Consider the following 19,914-nt stretch of genomic DNA (forward strand, 5'->3'; position numbering starts at 1 on the left):
GGTCCAACCAAGACTTCAATGGTGGAGTTGGCAGAAGTTGACACATCACAACAGCAATGAAGGCGGAGGAAGGCTGCAGCAATGGAGGGTCTCCAGTTGCCTCGCATTCCACGTCACTGGACCTTGATCCTGATCTGTCAAGGGTCACATGGTGGCTGTCTGTGCATCAGCCTCTCCACCTTAAACAAAGTCATGGACAGCCATTCTTCATTAAGGGAATCCACCCTAACATCCCAGTTACTCAACTACCTGCACCTTAGGTGTGAAGTCCGGACTGAAATTCCTACCTCGGCGCTCTCAGAAACCTGGATAGCCATGCGTCCAACTCCAGCTTCGGTTCCTTGACATGGTGAGTCAGCAGCAGGACAATTGTCCTAATTGCCATCCGAGCGAGACCAAGTCTAAAGATCTTACCTTCCCTGAACCACCATCTGCTCTTGTCTTCTTGCTAAAGCCTCCTCACTTACCCTCAGTCCCAGCACCTGGACTTTGACAACAGCCGCTCCCAACAAATGGCCGCACCGCTAGTTTTTGGCTGTTTTTACTTGGCTGGTGTGCCTTACAATTAGCCAAACAAAATGTTTTGGCCTTCCTTCTCCTAGCGTGAAACACACTACATATCAATAAGATTGGAAAGAGTACAGAAAAAAATTTATAAGAACATTACTGGGACTTGAGGACCTGATTGAAAGGGAAAGATTGAATAGGTTAGGACTTTATTCTCTAGAGCATGGGAGAATGAGGGGAGATTTGATAGAGGTATACAAAATTATGAGGGGTATAGATAGGGTGAGAGGTAAAATATTTAAGAGGAACCTGAGGGAACTTTTCACTCAGTAGGTGGAGAGTGTGTGGAACGAGCTGTGGAAGTGGTGGATACAGGTTCAATTTCAACATTTATGAGAAATTCACTAAGTACTTGTATGGGAGCAGTATGGAGGATTCTGGTCCAGGTGCAAGTGGATGGGACAAGGCAGAATAACAGTGCACATGGACTAAATAAGCTGGAGGGCATGGTTCTGTACTGTAGTCCTCTATGACAAACAAGTCAGAAAAGGACAAACAGTCCATCATGTTAATGGCTGGGGTGCGTCTATTTTAATGAAAGGAATATTATAGGGAAGGCAAATGAACTCAGATCAGAATGTGAAACTATGATGCTGCGGTTATTCCAGTATTGGCAGCTCAACATTCCTAGCTTTCAATGTTTTCAGTCAGATAGAAAAGAGGGAGGCAAAAGAGGCAGAGAAGGGAGGGAGACTGTCACAGCTGCACTCAAAAAGGACGGACAGCGAAGCGATATGGATAGATAAGAAGGACGCAGTCTGATGGGGTTATACTATTTGCTTCCCAACAGCCAGCGGGAGATAGAGAAATAAATATGTAGACAGATTGTGGAAAGATGTAAAAGCAAAAAGGGTGACTTCAACTTCCCCAAAGTTAACTATGATTAGTGGAATAGATATAGATGGGACAGAATTTCTCCAGTGCAATTAAGAGAGTTCATTAAAACAGTATATGAATAGTCCAATCAGATGAGAGTCCATATTTGGGTCTTGTTTTGAGAAATAAACCTAGCCAGGTGACTAAATTTTTAGTGGAGAAACATCATTTTGGGAACAGTGATCATAGGATTTAAAAGAATTATGATGAAGGGTAAGTATGGACCTTGTGGAAAAGTTCAAAATTGGGGGAGGCAAATTATGACATGGCTAGACAGGATCTAGTGGAGGGTTAATTGGGAGCAGTTTTTTTAATCGGGCAAGTCCACAGCTGTGGTACATGCAGAGGTTGTTTAAAGACAAGTCGATCAAAGCTCAGGACGGGCATGTTGCAGTAAAGAGGGAAAACTAGGGTGGTAAGGCAAGGGAACCTTGGATAAAAGAATTTCAGAATTTAGTCAAAAAGAGAAAGGAAGCACATGTAAGATCTAGGAAGTTGAAATTAGACAGGACCTTTGAGAAATACAAAAAGTGCAGTAAGATGCTCAAGCAAAGAATTGGGAAGGTAAAAATGGGCCAAGAAACGTCCTTAACAAGTAGGATTAAAGAGAATCCCAAGGCATTTTACAGTTACATTAAAAGCAAGAGAACAGCTAGTGAGAGGAAGAGCCTCACAATTTATGCTTGGAGCCAGAGGATGCGGACGAGGAACTAAAAGAGTGCTTTGCATCAGTATTCACGACAGAGAAGGACATGGAGTATAGTGAGATTAGCGTGGGTCATATAAATGTGCGGGGGCATCTTGAGATCAAGACAGGGTGGTGTTGGGTCTTTTGAAGAACATTGTTACATCAGTCCACATAATCTGATGGGATACGTTGCTGTTTATTGAATGAAGGCATGAAGTTGCTCAAGCCATGACGAAAATCTTTCCATCCTGACTCACAACAGGTAAGGTCCAGGACTGGAGAGCGGTCAGTGTTGTTCCTTTGCTCATTAAGTCCTGGAAATTATAGGCCAGTGAGCCTCACATCATTGTAGAGAAACTATTGGAGAGGATTCTTAGGGATAGGTTTTATGTGCATTTGGAAACACATGGCTTGATCAAGGGTCAGTCAGTGTAGTTTTGTGCAGGGCAGGTCATGTCTTTCTAATTTGACTGATGTTTTTAAGGAGGAGATGATAGGTGATTGACAAAAGTAGAGCGGTAGATGTATTGATAATGGATTTTCGTAAGGCACTTGACAAGGTCTGTCATGGTAAGCTGATCCAGAAAATTAAGACGCATGTGATCCACAGTGACCTTGCAGTTTGGATTCAAAACCGGCTTGCTCGTAGTAGACAGACTGTAGTGGTGGAAAGGTGTTACTTTGGAGAACTGTGACCAGTGATGTTCTGTGAGGACTGGTACTGGAGCCTCTGTTATTAGTAATCTGGATAAATGACCTGGATGAAAATGTGAATGGGTGAGTTAGTAAGTCTGCAAATGACACAAAGATTGATGAAGTTGTGGGAAGTGTAGAGGGCTGTCAAGAGATGCAATGGAATATAGATCAGTTACAGATATGGATGAAGAAATAGCAGATGGAGTTTAATCTGAGCAAATGTGATGTTTTGCATTTTGGGAGGTAGAATGCAAGTTCAAGGTAAATTTATTCTCAAAGTACATAAATCACCATATACAACTTTGAGATGCATTTTCTCACGGGCAATCACAGTAAATACAAGAATCATAATAGAATCAATGAAAGACCACACCTTGCAAGATGGACAAAATAAACAACAAACTGTGCAAATACAAAAAAAATAATAAAATTAAGTAAATAAGCAGTAAATATTGAGAACACAAGGTGAAGAGTCCTTAAAAGTAAGTCCATAGTTTATGGGAACAGCTCAGTGATGGGATGAGTGAAGTTGACTGAAGTTATCCCCTCTGGTTCAAGAGCCTGATGGTTGAGGGATAATAACTGGCCCTGAACCTGATAGTGCAGGTCCCGAGGCTCCTGTACCTTCTTTTTAATGGCAGCAGCGAGAAGAGAGCATGGCCTGGTTGGTGCTGATGCTCAATGGTGAGAGATTGAGTGGAATGTACACGGTTAGGCAGGAAATTGGGGCTGAGAGGAAAAATGGATCCGCCATGATGAAATGGCAGAGCAAACGATGGGCCGAATGGCCTAATTTTGCTCCTGAATCTTATGGCCTTAAGGGCAAGTCACTTAACAGCATTAATGTTCAGAGGGAGCATGGGGTCCAAGTTCAAGGCTCACTGAAAGTGACCACATAAGTAAATAGTGTGGTAAGGAAGGCATGTGGTATTGGTAGGGGCATTGAGTAGAGGATCAGGTAGTCATGTTGCAGCTATATAAAACTTTGGATAGACCACATTGTGTACGATTTGGTTTGCCCCAATATACAAGGATGTGGAGGCTTTGGAGAAGATACAAAAATTGTTTGCCAGGACGCTACCTGGATTAAAAGGCATTAGTTGTAAGGAAATGTTGGGCAAACTGTATTTTTCTCCACAGAGTGTCAGAGGCTGAAGGGAGACTGACAAAAGTTTCTAAAATTATGAGAGGCATAGACATGATAGACAGCCAGAATCTTTTCCCTATGGTAGAAATGTTAAGTATTAGAGGATATGGATTATGGTGAGATGGGGAAAGTTTGTAGACAATGTGATGGGAAAGTTTTTTTACATAGAGAGTGGCAGCTATCCGGAATGGCCAGCCAGGAGGGCGGTGGAAGTGAGTATAATAGTGGCACAAAAGAAGCTGTTTGATTCACACATGAAAACGCGGGAAATGGAGTGGCATGGGTCACGTACAGGTAGATGAAATTTAGACAATAGACAATAGGTGCAGAAGTAGACCATTCAGCTCTCGAGCCCGCACCGCCATTCTGAGATCATGGCTGATCAATTACTATCAATACCCGGTTCCTGCCGTCCCCATATCCCTTGATTCCCCTATCCATAAGATACCTATCTAGCTCCTTCGTGAAAGCATCCAGAGAATTGGCCTCCACTGCCTTCCGAGGCAGTGCATTCCACACCCCCACAACTCTCTGGGAGAAGAAGTTTTTCCTTAACTCTGTCCTAAATGACCTACCCCTTATTCTCAAACCATGCCCTCTGGTACTGGACTCTCCCAGCATCTGGAACATATTTCCTGCCTCTATCTTGTCCAATCCCTTAATAATCTTATATGTTGCAATCAGATCCCCTCTCAATCTCCTTAATTCCAGCGTGTACAAGCCCAGTCTCTCTAACCTCTCTGCGTAAGACAGTCCAGACATCCCAGGAATTAACCTTGTGAATCTACGCTGTGCTTCCTCTACAGCCAGGATGTCCTTCCTTAATCCTGGAGATCAAAACTGTACACAATACTCCAGGTTTGGTCTCACCAGGGCCCTGTACAAATGCAAAAGGATTTCCTTGCTCTTGTACTCAATTCCCTTTGTAATAAAGGCCAACATTCCATTAGCCTTCTTCATTGCCTGCTGCACTTGCTCATTCACCTTCAGTGACTGATGAACAAGGACTCCTAGATCTCTTTGTATTTCTCCCTTACCTAACTCTACACCGTTCAGATAATAATCTGCCTTCCTGTTCTTACTCCCAAAGTGGACAACCTCACACTTATTCACATTAAACGTCATCTGCCAAGTATCTGCCCACTCACCCAGCCTATCCAAGTCACCCTGAATTCTCCTAACATCCTCATCACATGTCACACTGCCACCCAGCTTAGTATCATCAGCAAACTTGCTGATATTATTCTCAATGCCTTCATCTAAATCGTTGATGTAAATCGTAAACAGCTGTGGTCCCAATACCGAGCCCTGTGGCACCCCACTAGTCACCACCTGCCATTCCGAGAAATACCTATTCACCGCTACCCTTTGCTTTCTATCTGCCAACCAGTTTTCTATCCATGTCAATATCTTCCCCCCAATGCCATGAGCTCTGATTTTACCCACCAATCTCCTATGTGGGACCTTATCAAATGCCTTCTGAAAATCGAGGTACACTACATCCACTGGATCTCCCTTGTCCAACTTCCTGGTTACATCCTCGAAAAACTCCAATAGATTAGTCAAGACTAGACTAATTCAGCATCATGTTGGGCACAGACATTATGGGCAAAGTGTTTTGTGTACCTGCTGTCGTGTTCTATGTTGTCGATGTCTATGTCAGCTGGATCTGTTCTCCTTGGAGCAGTGGTGGTTGAGAGGGGACATGATTGAGGTAGGTAAAATTATGAAGGGTATAGATAGGGCCAGACTGCAAAAAAATCTGTTCCCTTATCAGTAGTAAACAAAACAACAGAACATCAGGAAAAGATTTGGATGGGATATAAGCGGGAACCTTTTCACCCAGAGAGGTGAGTACACAGGATGCAGTGTCTCTTGAGATTTGCTGAAGCAGCATGTTAAAAAGTCCCTTGATGAATGTCTGCATTGCTCAGGTGCAGGGATGGGGGGTTTGTGTAGATGGATGGCTACCGGTCAGCATGGCTGTGGTGGGGTGAACGAATGGCCTGATTCCATTCTGTATGGCTCTGTGACTTTGTCACGCTGCTTCTAATGGGAATAATTCTGCAGCCTAGAGCTAACCAAATTTGGCAATAATTCCAACTATTACCCAAGTGTAAAATTGGTGAGTGTCGAAACCAGCTCAATGATAAAGAGCACGCTCGAAAATTTGAATCATATATTATCACGAGAGCAAGGGACATGCAAAACAAAGCCAGATATTTGGTAAAGAACCTGATAAAGCCTCAAATAACTATTACTAAATTATATCCTGACATTTGATCAGTCTGAGGGCTTGTCCAGCAGTAAAGGCAGCAATTTAGAAACAGGAAGGGCAAAGGGTGCCTGCATAACCCACAGGAAAATCACAGAACTGTTGAGCACTGGAATATCGGCTCACCTCGTACATTCTGTCCATGATCCCCAAGTAGTTGTGCCATTAATCCAGCCAATTCTACATTGTCAAATCAATGCCATGATGCCATTGAAGTGCAATGTTAGACTATTACTGAGAACAACTCTTTGCAGACCTTCTACTAATCAAAGGAGCCAAATGTTTTAAGCAGGGAGTGACAGCTTAAATTTAGAAGTTTTTGAAACCATCCTGTCAACCCACACCTGGTTTCTAACATCCTTACAATCAGAGGACAAAAAAATGACAAATCACATTTATCAGTCAGATTATCATCACATCGGATAACTTAACCTCAGCTCTTCTCCCCTTTTGGACATAGTTGCAGTGTGACTCTGGAAGGTGTGGCTGTTACTTGGTCTGCTACAGTCCTGCCAGTGACATTTGTTAATGGAATTTTCCCTAGTCTAACAGTATGTGCATTGGGAGCTGACAGAAACACATCTTTCATATTATATGCATAGATGCTCTGAATATTTCATTACCTGAATTTCTTCACATATTTTACAAGATACTGACCAATGAGGATAGAGAAAGTTTCAGTCCTTATCAGCTGAAATCTACATATCAAAACCAAGATCAATTTCTGTAATTTTTTGGGTTATATCAATCAGAATACAGAGGATGCGGCTGGGACAAAGAATATATCGAAGTATTGTACATTGCCCTCTCACTCATTTGATCCAGAGCAGCACCTGAAACAATGGAAAGGTTATTTCCACTGGTATGTTAAGGGTGAATGGCAGAATAATGATACTTGGGTTTATTAGTGGGACTTTTATGTGAGGAAAAAGAGAAAAACAATGTCCATTAGTCCAAGAGACTCACAACTATGACAGACACCATGAGAGAATGGAAACAGCAAACCAGAGTGAGCTGTGGACAATGCACAATCAGAGTGAGCCGTGGACAATGCACAGCCAGAGTGAGCCGTGGAAGATGCACAATCAGAGTGAGCCGTGGAAGATGCACAACCAGAGTGAGCCGTGGACAATGCACAACCAGAGTGAGCCGTGGACAATGCACAACCAGAGAGAGCCGTGGACAATGCACAACCAGAGTGAGCCGTGGACAATGCACAACCAGAGTGAGCCGTGGACAATGCACAACCAGAGTGAGCCGTGGACAATGCACAGCCAGAGTGAGCCGTGGACAATGCACAGCCAGAGTGAGCTGTGGACAATGCACAACCAGAGTGAGCCGTGGAAGATGCACAACCAGAGTGAGCTGTGGAAGATGCACAGCCAGAGTGAGCTGTGGAAGATGCACAACCAGAGTGAGCCGTGGACAATGCACAACCAGAGTGAGCCGTGGAAGATGCACAACCAGAGTGAGTTGTGGAAGATGCACAGCCAGAGTGAGCCGTGGACGATGCACAGCCAGAGTGAGCCGTGGACGATGCACAGCCAGAGTGAGCCGTGGACGATGCACAGCCAGAGTGAGCCGTGAACGATGCACAGCCAGAGTGAGCCGTGGACGATGCACAACCAGAGTGAGCCGTGGACGATGCACAGCCAGAGTGAGCCGTGAACGATGCACAGCCAGAGTGAGCCGTGGACGATGCACAGCCAGAGTGAGCCGTGGACGATGCACAACCAGAGTGAGCCGTGGACAATGCACAACCAGAGTGAGCCGTGGACAATGCACAGCCAGAGTGAGCTGTGGACAATGCACATCCAGAGTGAGCTGTGGACAATGCACATCCAGAGTGAGCTGTGGACGATGCACAGCCAGAGTGAGCTGTGGACGATGCACAGCCAGAGTGAGCTGTGGACAATGCACAACCAGAGTGAGCCGTGGACAATGCACAACCAGAGTGAGCCGTGGAAGAAGCACAGCCAGAGTGAGCCGTGGACAATGCACAGCCAGAGTGAGCCGTGGACAATGCACAACCAGAGTGAGCCGTGGACAATGCACAACCAGAGTGAGCTGTGGACGATGCACAGCCAGAGTGAGCTGTGGACAATGCACAGCTAGAGTGAGCTGTGGACAATGCACAACCAGAGTGAGCCGTGGACGATGCACAGCCAGAGTGAGCCGTGGACGATGCACAGCCAGAATGAGCCGTGGACGATGCACAGCCAGAATGAGCTGTGGACAATGCACAGCCAGAGTGAGCTGTGGACACTGCACAACCAGAGTGAGCCGTGGACAATGCACAACCAGAGTGAGCTGTGGACGATGCACAGCCAGAGTGAGCCGTGGACAATGCACAACCAGAGTGAGCCGTGGACAATGCACAACCAGAGTGAGCCGTGGAAGATGCACAGCCAGAGTGAGCCGTGGAAGATGCACAACCAGAGTGAGCCGTGGACAATGCACAACCAGAGTGAGCCGTGGACAATGCACAACCAGAGTGAGCCGTGGACAATGCACAACCAGAGTGAGCCGTGGACAATGCACAACCAGAGTGAGCCGTGGACAATGCACAGCCAGAGTGAGCTGTGGACAATGCACAGCTAGAGTGAGCCGTGGACAATGCACAACCAGAGTGAGCCGTGGACGATGCACAGCCAGAGTGAGCTGTGGACGATGCACAGCCAGAGTGAGCTGTGGACAATGCACAGCTAGAGTGAGCCGTGGACAATGCACAACCAGAGTGAGCCGTGGACGATGCACAGCCAGAGTGAGCTGTGGACGATGCACAGCCAGAGTGAGCCGTGGACAATGCACAGCCAGAGTGAGCCGTGGACAATGCACAGCTAGAGTGAGCCGTGGACAATGCACAACCAGAGTGAGCTGTGGAAGATGCACAGCCAGAGTGAGCCGTGGACAATGCACAGCCAGAGTGAGCCGTGGACAATGCACAACCAGAGTGAGCTGTGGACAATGCACAACCAGAGTGAGCTGTGGACAATGCACAGCCAGAGTGAGCCGTGGACAATGCACAGCCAGAGTGAGCCGTGGACAATGCACAGCCAGAGTGAGCCGTGGACAATGCACAGCCAGAGTGAGCTGTGGAAGATGCACAGCCAGAGTGAGCCGTGGACGATGCACAGCCAGAGTGAGCTGTGGACAATGCACATCCAGAGTGAGCTGTGGACAATGCACAACCAGAGTGAGCCGTGGACAATGCACAACCAGAGTGAGCTGTGGACGATGCACAGCCAGAGTGAGCTGTGGAAGATGCACAACCAGAGTGAGCTGTGGACAATGCACAGCCAGAGTGAGCTGTGGAAGATGCACAACCAGAGTGAGCTGTGGACACTGCACAACCAGAGTGAGCCGTGGACAATGCACAACCAGAGAGAGCCGTGGACGATGCACAGCCAGAGTGAGCCGTGGACAATGCACAACCAGAGTGAGCCGTGGACGATGCACAGCCAGAGTGAGCCGTGGACATTGCACAGCCAGAGTGAGCCGAGGAAGATGCACAGCCAGAGTGAGCTGTGGACAATGCACAACCAGAGTGAGCTGTGGACGATGCACAACCAGAGTGAGCCGTGGACAATGCACAACCAGAGTGAGCTGTGGACAATGCACAGCCAGAGTGAGCCGTGGACGATGCACAACCAGAGTGAGCCGTGGACGATGCACAACCAGAGTGAGCTGTGGATGATGCACAACCAGAGTGAGCCGTGAACGATGCACAGCCAGAGTGAGCCGTGGATGATGCACAGCCAGAGTGAGCCGTGAACGATGCACAGCCAGAGTGAGCCGTGAACGATGCACAGCCAGAGTGAGCCGTGGATGATGCACAGCCAGAGTGAGTTGTGGAAGATGCACAACCAGAGTGAGCCGTGGACGATGCACAACCAGAGTGAGCTGTGGAAGATGCACAGCCAGAGTGAGCTGTGGAAGATGCACAACCAGAGTGAGCTGTGGACGATGCACAACCAGAGTGAGCCGTGGACGATGCACAACCAGAGTGAGCCGTGGACAATGCACAGCCAGAGTGAGCTGTGGACGATGCACAGCCAGAGTGAGCCGTGGACAATGCACAGCCAGAGTGAGCTGTGGAAGATGCACAACCAGAGTGAGCTGTGGACAATGCACAACCAGAGTGAGCCGTGGACGATGCACAGCCAGAGTGAGTTGTGGACAATGCACAACCAGATTGAGTTGTGGACAATGCACAACCAGAGTGAGCCGTGGACAATGCACAACCAGAGTGAGCCGTGGACAATGCACAACCAGAGTGAGCTGTGGACAATGCACAGCCAGAGTGAGCCGTGGACAATGCACAGCCAGAGTGAGCCGTGGACAATGCACAACCAGAGTGAGCCGTGGAAGATGCACAGCCAGAGTGAGCTGTGGACAATGCACAACCAGAGTGAGCCGTGGAAGATGCACAACCAGAGTGAGCTGTGAACAATGCACAGCCAGAGTGAGCCGTGGACAATGCACAACCAGAGTGAGCCGTGGAAGATGTACAGCCAGAGTGAGCTGTGGACAATGCACAACCAGAGTGAGCTGTGGAAGATGCACAACCAGAGTGAGCTGTGGACAATGCACAACCAGAGTGAGCTGTGGACGATGCACAGCCAGAGTGAGCTGTGGACAATGCACAACCAGAGTGAGCTGTGGACAATGCACAGCCAGAGTGAGCCGTGGAAGATGCACAGCCAGAGTGAGCCGTGGACGATGCACAGCCAGAGTGAGCCGTGGAAGATGCACAGCCAGAGTGAGCCGTGGACAATGCACAGCCAGAGTGAGCCGTGGAAGATGCACAGCCAGAGTGAGCCGTGGACAATGCACAACCAGAGTGAGCTGTGGACGATGCACAACCAGAGTGAGCCGTGGACAATGCACAACCAGAGTGAGCTGTGGACGATGCACAACCAGAGTGAGCCGTGGACAATGCACAACCAGAGTGAGCTGTGGATGATGCACAACCAGAGTGAGCTGTGGACACTGCACAACTGTCAAAACTGAAGGAAAAGAATTGTAGGATAGTATGTAAGACAGGTGTGTGGGATGTGTTCAGGGTGTTCTAAATACGTACATAATGTCTATGGGCACAGGGACTGTGGGCTAGATAGAAAATTGCAAGATAGCATACAACAAAGGGGAGCTGGAATTGTGGGTAGGTATTGTTGAATTGTAAGAAGGATCTGTGGTAATTGTGGGTTAGTATTTAAGATGCAACATTGGGAATTTAATTACAAAGTGTGCAAATATTCAAAGCAGGCACGCTGGCCAATTTTAATGTTATCTATGCAACCCACTGAAATTTAATTGATTTACTGATTATCAGGATTAGGAACCCAAGCTAATTTCTTGTGCTTCAGCCCAGGTTCCTGAACACTCTATTGCCATCAATCCACAATGGAGCAGGACTGGACAAATCTCAAAAATCAAATTACACAGCCAGTAGCCAGCTGGCTCAGTGAATAACAAATGGTACAGTTACTTGTTTCATTACAGCTCACACTCACCTCATCCAGTTTGGTTTGTCTGCAGGGAAAGGAAAATGTGAAACCAAGCGGAAACTTTCTGTTTTTTATTTCCTGCTTCTCCATGAAGTCTCCCAAGCATTCAGCGACATAGTTGAAAAACTGTGGAGCAGATAGAGGACAGACACAGTGAAGCTCAGAAGAATAGAATCATTGGGGTGTTCTCTGCCAGATAGAAGCTGTGAATAAATAGGATTACCTCAGAAGCATTGCTTTGTTTCATTTCATCTGGCATGGGATACAACTGTCTCTCTGTTTGTACCACTTGTTGTCCATCTTCAGACACCCTGACCCTTAACACCTCAAATCTGGAGCCTCCTATGTCCAATGCCAAAAAATCTCCCTTTTCTGTGACAGAATTTAAAGATTACAGTCATTCAGGGATGAATATAAGTAAGTAGATGAATATTAACATAAAGTAGATGAGGGCCATGCCAAGCAGGTCCTGGAAAGGAGAGGTGGAGTAACGGTCAACAGGTAACCTGCACTTCAAGCTGCAGAAATACCCAGCAGCAAAGTGTGGCCACAACCAGACCTTAAAACACACCTTGGCCTTTTCAATCTCTTGGCTTGTGCAGACAGGGTGGACCACAGTGACTGAGCATAGCCACTCTGTGTACTGACATCATTTACAACGCTGATATAGTGATGGAAACACTCTCGATGGCAGCTATCGTGTGGTGTAATCAATTAACAGTTTTGGCAGAAGAAAGAAAATCCAGGTCAGACATTAGTAGATTCTGAAAAAGCTTGTAAGATCTGGTGAGAAATAATTGGAGGTAACTTGTGGATGTAGAAAAGAAAGGGGGAAAGAATTGGAGATTCTAGAGATCAGAAAATGCTAGAAATACTTAGCAGGTGAGGTAGCATTTCTGGAGAGTGGAAACAATTAATATTTCACATATTGGACCTTCCATCAGAATTATAGAAATGTAGGTAGGACTTAACAGATGACTCAGCAGTGATTCTGATGCAAGTTCAGTAACATGAAATATTAAGGCTCTATTCACTTTCCTCATAGGCTAAAGGAACGTGGAGTCACTCTGATGGGACTACAGATGCCTCAATGATGAGTAGATATGTAGACAGATTAGAGAAAGATATAAAAGCAACAGGCTTGTTGTTGTGGGTGGATTCAACTTCCCTAATATGTGCCAGTCAGAATTTATGTTGATGTTAAGAAGGAGAATGTGTTGGAAATTTTCAAAATCATTAGGACAGATAAGTCCCCAGGATCAGATGGGATATATCCCAGGTTACTACAGTAAGTGAGGGAAGAGGTTACTGCCCCTTTAGTGATGAACTGGCCTCAGGAATAGTACCAAATTATTGGAGGTTGGCAAATGTTATTTCTTTGTTCAAGAATCTGTTAAGGAATTAAAATGTCTAGCAACCATGAGCTCCTTAAGGCCAGGATGGATGGAACACGTGCTCGATGAAATGGTTGCATAGTCTGCAGTGATGTAGAGGCCACATCAAGAGCATCAAGTCTAAGAAACAAGGTTGAAGAAGTTGCATGTGAATCACCACAAAGGGCAATTTACAGAGAAGAGGTAGGGGTAGGTGCCAGGAGAGGAGAGGAATGAGTTAGATTGCTTGGGAAAACCAGGGAATCATGTAGTGATCCCTGTGGAAAGCAGAAAGGGGTGGGATGGAAGATGGTGGGATCATATTACAGCTAGCAGAAGTTTCAAAGAATGGGGTACTGGATGGGTGGGCTGGTGGGGTGAAAGGCGAGAACCAGGGCAACTCTATCCCTTTGGCGGGGGAGGGAGATATGGGAGATCAGGATGAGGGCTTTATCAATGAATGTTGCAGAAGGGGGAGGAACAATGTTTTCAGTAAGGAAGATATCTCAGATGTTCTGGGCCAGATCCTCATCTGGAGAACAAACACCAGAGGTACTGAGAGATAAGAATGGCATCCTTCGAGACAGAGTGGGAGGAGGTTTTGTCATCCAGTAGCTCTGAGAGTCAGTGGGACTGTAATAATATTGGTGGGTAGTCTGGCTCCTGAGGTGGAGATAGAGAGATCAAGAAAGGAGAGAGAGGTATCAGAAACGGACTGAGGGAATTTGGGGGCAGGATAGAAATTGGTACCAAAGGTAATGAAATTGACAAGTTCTACACAGCTGCAAGAGACAGCACCAATGCAGTCATAAACGCAGTGGAGAAAGATTTGGGGAGTGGTGCCAGAGGAGTTTTGGAACATGAAATGCCCAAGTAGCTGATGAAAAGGCAGGTGCAGCCATGGCCCATGCGAGTGTCGATCTAGAGTTAACATGCTCAGGCTAAGTCACATGACTTTGATTAGATACTATTGAGAAACTTCAGTATAAACAACTTTCACATGATCTTTGACATTAAAATCAGACAGCTATTAGGAGATGTATATGACTTTAAGCAGTCTCTATTGCTAATGGTCCAATTGGCAGTGCTCAAGTGAGGTTATGGTGCCTCAGGGTTTCCCTAACTCAGCACAGACCAGAGGTGGTTAAGGAAAATGTGAACCTTCAGGTCCACATCAAACCTCGGGGGATTCTGCCACATTCGGGTTAGGTAGTACAGTGTAATTTTGTGCTTCAAACCCATGTGACTTGGGCAACAATTCCATTCTGTAATACCTGTCCTGTCAGGAGTTGACTGTACAAAGGTAGGCAGCATTTTAACAGTAGAAGTCTCGTTGATGGATAGTCCCTTTCTCATCTCATTGCCAAATCGAGTCATGATGTCTTGTAGCTGTTCAGGGTTGAGCTGCATGTTGTAGAGGAAGCGATCGATCTGCAAGACCAGAAGCGTTTAAATCCAATAAAACATCACTCTTGTCCACTGGTTGAGCATCGTCATGGGCTTCATCCCCACTCTAACTCCCCATTCTCTGCCCCAGTGATCAGCCATGTTCAGGCAAACCTTCTGTGCCCAAATCAGGACAGTTTGTACCCAAGGGGAGCAGGCCCTTGCTGTATGCTGTAGAGTACACAGACATGGCTGGAAAGTTTCCCACCTTTTAACGGGAAGCCCTGCCACTGAGTCAGGGTGTGATCAGATCAGTGAAGCACAGTGACAAACAGCAACTTGCAAATGTGCTGGTGTGAAAAATCTTTATAAATATCCCCAGTGCTGGCAGAGCCTGGTGAGGTTGATGGCCTATTCGCTACTGTATGTTCTGAGTAATGTGATGCATTCAAATTAATTGAATACATCAACTCTTAATGTAAACCCAATTTCAAATCATCAGGAGGCTATTTTATATTGTTCTATTAAATCCTGGTGTGTGAACTAAGTTTAAACAAATTCAGCATGGATTTAAATGTGGGAAGTCAACAAATCATCAATGGTAACATCAGCATCATCAGGGCACAAATGACAGATTAAAACCAGAGCCCATACAAAAAGCTCATGGTGGGGAAGGGTGAGGAAAGGGATGGTGTTTCCTTTCAAAGGAAAGCATTCCACTCCATTATCATTCTCTAATTATCCCTTCATGCTAAGTTTAGTCGCTTGGTATTTCATTTCGTCTGACCCCTCTTCCATAACCTCTCAGGACCCCCCATACAATAACATCTCTCCTGCCCATTCTGATGATCTCCCGCTTCCCTACTCCTTTGCCAGTGCTTTCTCCTGTTCTTTTTAAACTAATTTTCAATCTCTTGACTTGCCAAACTGAAAAATAAATTCCTTTAAGTCCTGTCATTAAATTTGACAGGAACTTCACAATCCTAGTGTTTCTAAATTTTTCACTGAGGAACTTGCTGAGGGAAAATGTGTCAGCCAAATTTGATTGAGAAATATGCCCTTAGTTGGTGAAATTATACCTCCACCACAATAAATAAATAGGATACTAGGAATCTTAGCAAAAGAAGTTGTTTGGCCCATCCATTCTTTGCCAAGTCTTTTGAAGAACACCCACATTCCTCATATCCACATAGCTTTTTCTCCTTTTTATTTTAATTTGCTTTTGAAGGCTTCTCCACCATATATACAGAAAAGTTCAAGTTCTATGCATTCACCACATATGTCTGTTCTCATGCTTGCTCTTGTTATAGAGTTATTGAGCAATAAAGCACAGAAAACAGACCCTTTGGCCCAAATCACTCATGCTGACCAACTACACTAATTAACCAATCCCATTTGCCTGCATTTGGCCCATATCCCTCAATCTTTCGTACCCAAGTACCTGTCCTAACGCCTTTTAAATATCATAATTTTAACCCCCCTCTACCACTTCCTCTGGCAGTTCATTCTATATATGTAGCACCCTCTTAAGGTCCCCTTTAAATCTTTCCCCCATCACCTTAAACCTACGCTCATTATTTTTGAACTCCATTACCATGGGGAAAAGTGTGGCTATTCACCATATCTATGCCCCTCATGATTTTATAAACCTCTGTAAGTTAACCCTCAATCTCCTACATTCCAGGGAGGAAAAGTCCTAACCTGTCTAGCCTCTCCTAATAACTCAGACACTTAATTCTTGGTAACATCCTCATAAATCTCTTTTGTATCCTTTTCAGCTTAATCATATCTTTTCTATAACAGGGTGACCAGACCTTATATGGAATTCCACATGTGGACTTAGTAATACCTCATGCAGTTGCACTCCTGTACACAATATACCAGCCGATCAAGGAAAGCATGTCAAACACCCTGTCCACTTCTATCTCCACTTCCAAGGAACTCTGTACCTGCACCCCAAAGTCTTCCTGTGCTACAACATTCCCCAGAACTAATGCTTACTGTACAAGTCCCACCCTGGTTCCTCTTACCAAAATACAACACATCATGTTTCTCTGAAGTAAACTCTACCTGCTATTCCTTGGCCCACTGACCCAGTTGAAAACAATCAAATTGTAATCATAGATAACCTTCTTCAGTGTCTACTATACCACCAATGTTAGTGTCATGCACAAACTAACCAACCATTCTCATCTATTTTGTTAATGCAAGTGATAAACAACAGTTGACTCAGAACTGAGCCCAACTCCACACATATAGTCACATGCCTCCAGTCTGAAGATCAACTCTATACCACCATCCTCTGATTCCTACTACAGTATAACACGAGTTTTGTATCCTGTTGTCCAGCTCACCTTGGAATCCATGTGATCTAACCTTCCGAAAAGCCTATCTTGTGGTACCTTGTCAAAGGCATTGCTAAATTCTATGCAGACAACTACTATCTTGGTTACCCCTTCAGATAAACTCAGTCAAATTCATGAAACACAGCTTCCCATGTACAAAGCCTTTTTTCCCAAATGTATGTAGATCCTGTCTTTCAGAATCCCCTCCACCAATAACTCTGCCATCAGATTCATCGATCTGTAGTTTTGGCATGTCAAAAAATGCACTCAAAAACTTCTATAGATGCACCGTGGAGAGCATTCTGACAGGCTGCATCACCGTCTGGTATGGGGTGGGGGGGGGGGGAGTACTGCACAGGACCGAAAGAAGCTGCAGAGGGTTGTAAACCTAGTCAGTTCCATCTTGGGTACTAGCCTACAAAATACCCAGGACATCTTCAAGGAGTGGTGTCTCAGAAAGGCACCGTCAATTATTAAGGACCTCCAGCACCCAGGGCATGCCCTTTTCTCACTGTTACCATCAGGTAGGAGGTACAGAAGCCTGAAGGCACACACTCAGTGATTCAGGGACAGCTTCTTCCCCTCTGCCATCTGATTCCTAAATGGACATTGAACCTTTGGACACTACCTCACTTTTTTAATATACAGTATTTCTGCTTTTTGCACATTTTTTAATCTGCTCAATATATGTATACTGCAATTGATTCATTCACTATTATTATTTATTTATTATTTTTTCTCTTCTCTATTATGTATTGCATTGAACTGCTGCTGCTAAGTTAACAAATTTCACGTCACATGCCGGTGATACTAAACCTGATTCTGATTCCCAAGCTTTTCCTTGTAGCGTTTCTTAAATAAAGAAACTTCAGCCACCCTCCAGTATTATCTTTTATTTATTTTAATTTAGAGCTACAGCACAGAACAGGCCCCTCTAGCCCAGTGAGCCACCTATTTAACCCTTGCCTAATCCATTTACAATGACCAATTAACCTAGTATCTGGTACACGCGGGAGGAGCAACACGTACAACATGCTGGAGGATCTCAGCAGGTCGGGCATCATCCGTGGAAATGAACAGTCAACATTTCGGGCCGAGACCCTTCATCAGGACTGAAGACGGAGGGGGCAGGGGCCCTATAAGGAAGGTGGGGGGAGGGTGGGAAGGAGAAGGCTGGTGGATGGCAGGTTAAAAACCAATCAGGAAAGATCAAGGGGTGGGGGAGGGGATAGGCAGGAAAGGTGAAGAAGGAATGTAAGGGGAAAGCACTGTGGGTAGTAGAAGGAGGCAGAACCATGAAGGAGGTGATAGGCAGCTGGAGGAGGAGGCAGAGGGAAACTGGGATGGGGGAAGGGAGGGGGAGGGAATTACTGGAAGCTAGAGAATTCAATGTTCATGCCAAGGGGCTGGATATTACCCAGATGGTTTATGAGGTGTTGCTCCTCCAACCTGAGTTTGGCCTCATCATGGCAGTAGAGGAGACCATGTATGGACATATCCAAATGGGAATGTGAAGCAGTTAAAGTGGGTGGCAACCGGGAGATCCTGCCTGTTGCGGCAGACGGAGCTGAGGTCTCACCGATGTAGAGGAGGCCACACCGGGAGCACCAGATGTAACAGATTACCCCAACAGACTCACAAGTGAAGTGTTGCCTCACCTGGAAGGACTATTTGGGGCCCTGAATGGTGGTAAGAGAGGAGGTGTAGGGACAGGTGTAGCACTTACGCTTGCAGGGATAAGTGCCAGGTAGATCTGTGGGAAGGGACGTGTGGACCAGGGAGTCGCAGAAGGAATGATCCCTGTGGAAAGCAGAGAGGGGTAGAGAAGGAAGGATGTGCTTAGTGGTGGGGTCCTGAGGACTTAGACAGATCAGAAGAATAGGCAAAGAAGTAACAGATGGAATACAGTGTAGGGAAGTGTCAGGTCATGTTAGAAGGAATATGGGCGCAGACTATTTTCTTAATGTGCAGCAAATTCAGAAATGGATTTGGGAATACTATTGCAGGATTACTGAAAGGTTAACTTGCAGGTTGAGTTGGTAGTAAGTGATACACCATCAATAACTCTCGGAGACGGGAGGCGAACGATAGGCTTTTATTAGCTGCAAGAGACCACGGTTAGCAGCAAGAGACCACCACACAACATCCTGGAGACTGAGGGGGGAGCAGTGCCTCCAATCGCCTTTATACAGGGGTCTGTGGGAGGAGCCACAGGAGCAGTCAGCAGAGGGGTGTGTCCAGATAGGTATATGTAGTTCACCACAGTAAGGAAAACAAATGCAATTTTAGCATTCATTAAAAAAAAGACTAAAATAGAAAAACAAGGATGCAATGCTGAGACTTTATAAGGCATTAGTAAGACTGCATTTGGTGTATTGTGAGCAATTTTGAGCCCCCTATCCAAGAAAAGATGTGCTGGCATGGGAGGGGTCCAGAGAATGGTTCATGAGAATGATCCCAGGAATGAAAGAGTTAACGAACGAGCAGCGTTTGATGGCTCTGAGCCTGGACTCACTGGTGTTTAGAAGAAAGGTGGGGGTGGGGGAGGAATATCACTGAATATTGAAAGGCCTAAATAGAATGGACATGGAGAGGAGGTTTCCTATACTGGGAGAGTCTAGGACCAGAGGGCACAGTCTCAGAATACAAGGATGTCCTTTTAGAACAAAGATGAGAGGATATAGGGTGATATACCCTTTTGATATAGGGTGGTGAATCTGTGGAACTTATTGCCACAGGTGGCTGTGGAAGCCAAATCATTAGGTATATTTAAAGTGGAGATTTATAGGTCTCAATTCGTAAGGGCATCAAAGGTTATGGGGAGAAGGCAGGAGAATGGGGTAGAAAAGGAAAATAAATAATCCATGATCAGATGGCAGAGCAGACTCAATGGGCCGAATGGTCTAATTTTGCTATTATGTCATATGTTCTTACCCTTATCCCCAGAACAAATAGAACATGACAGAGCTGTTAACTCTGCTCACTTACCTTTTTGATTTGATCTTCCTGAAGTTTTGCAAGATAAAAGGCCAAAAGGTGTACAGAAAACAT

The 19,914-nt window shown here is 45.7% G+C and overlaps 1 protein-coding gene across 3 annotated transcripts in view; it reads right to left on the reverse strand.

The window, feature by feature from the left end:
- Nucleotides 1–19,914, reverse strand: part of LOC140715250 (hexokinase HKDC1-like) — a 129,403-nt gene extending 109,489 nt beyond the window's left edge. For all 3 annotated transcript variants that reach the window (XM_073027169.1, XM_073027167.1, XM_073027168.1), the window contains exons 1-4: nucleotides 19,852–19,914; nucleotides 14,407–14,563; nucleotides 11,983–12,131; nucleotides 11,766–11,885 (exon numbers count right to left, since the gene is read on the reverse strand). In XM_073027169.1, coding sequence (XP_072883270.1) covers nucleotides 11,766–11,885; nucleotides 11,983–12,131; nucleotides 14,407–14,563; nucleotides 19,852–19,914 — 489 coding nt within the window. The remainder of the gene's footprint in view (nucleotides 1–11,765; nucleotides 11,886–11,982; nucleotides 12,132–14,406; nucleotides 14,564–19,851) is intronic.

Source organism: Hemitrygon akajei, chromosome 23 (genome assembly GCF_048418815.1).
Source record: "Hemitrygon akajei chromosome 23, sHemAka1.3, whole genome shotgun sequence".
In the NCBI taxonomy this organism is placed as follows: Eukaryota; Metazoa; Chordata; class Chondrichthyes; order Myliobatiformes; family Dasyatidae; genus Hemitrygon; species Hemitrygon akajei.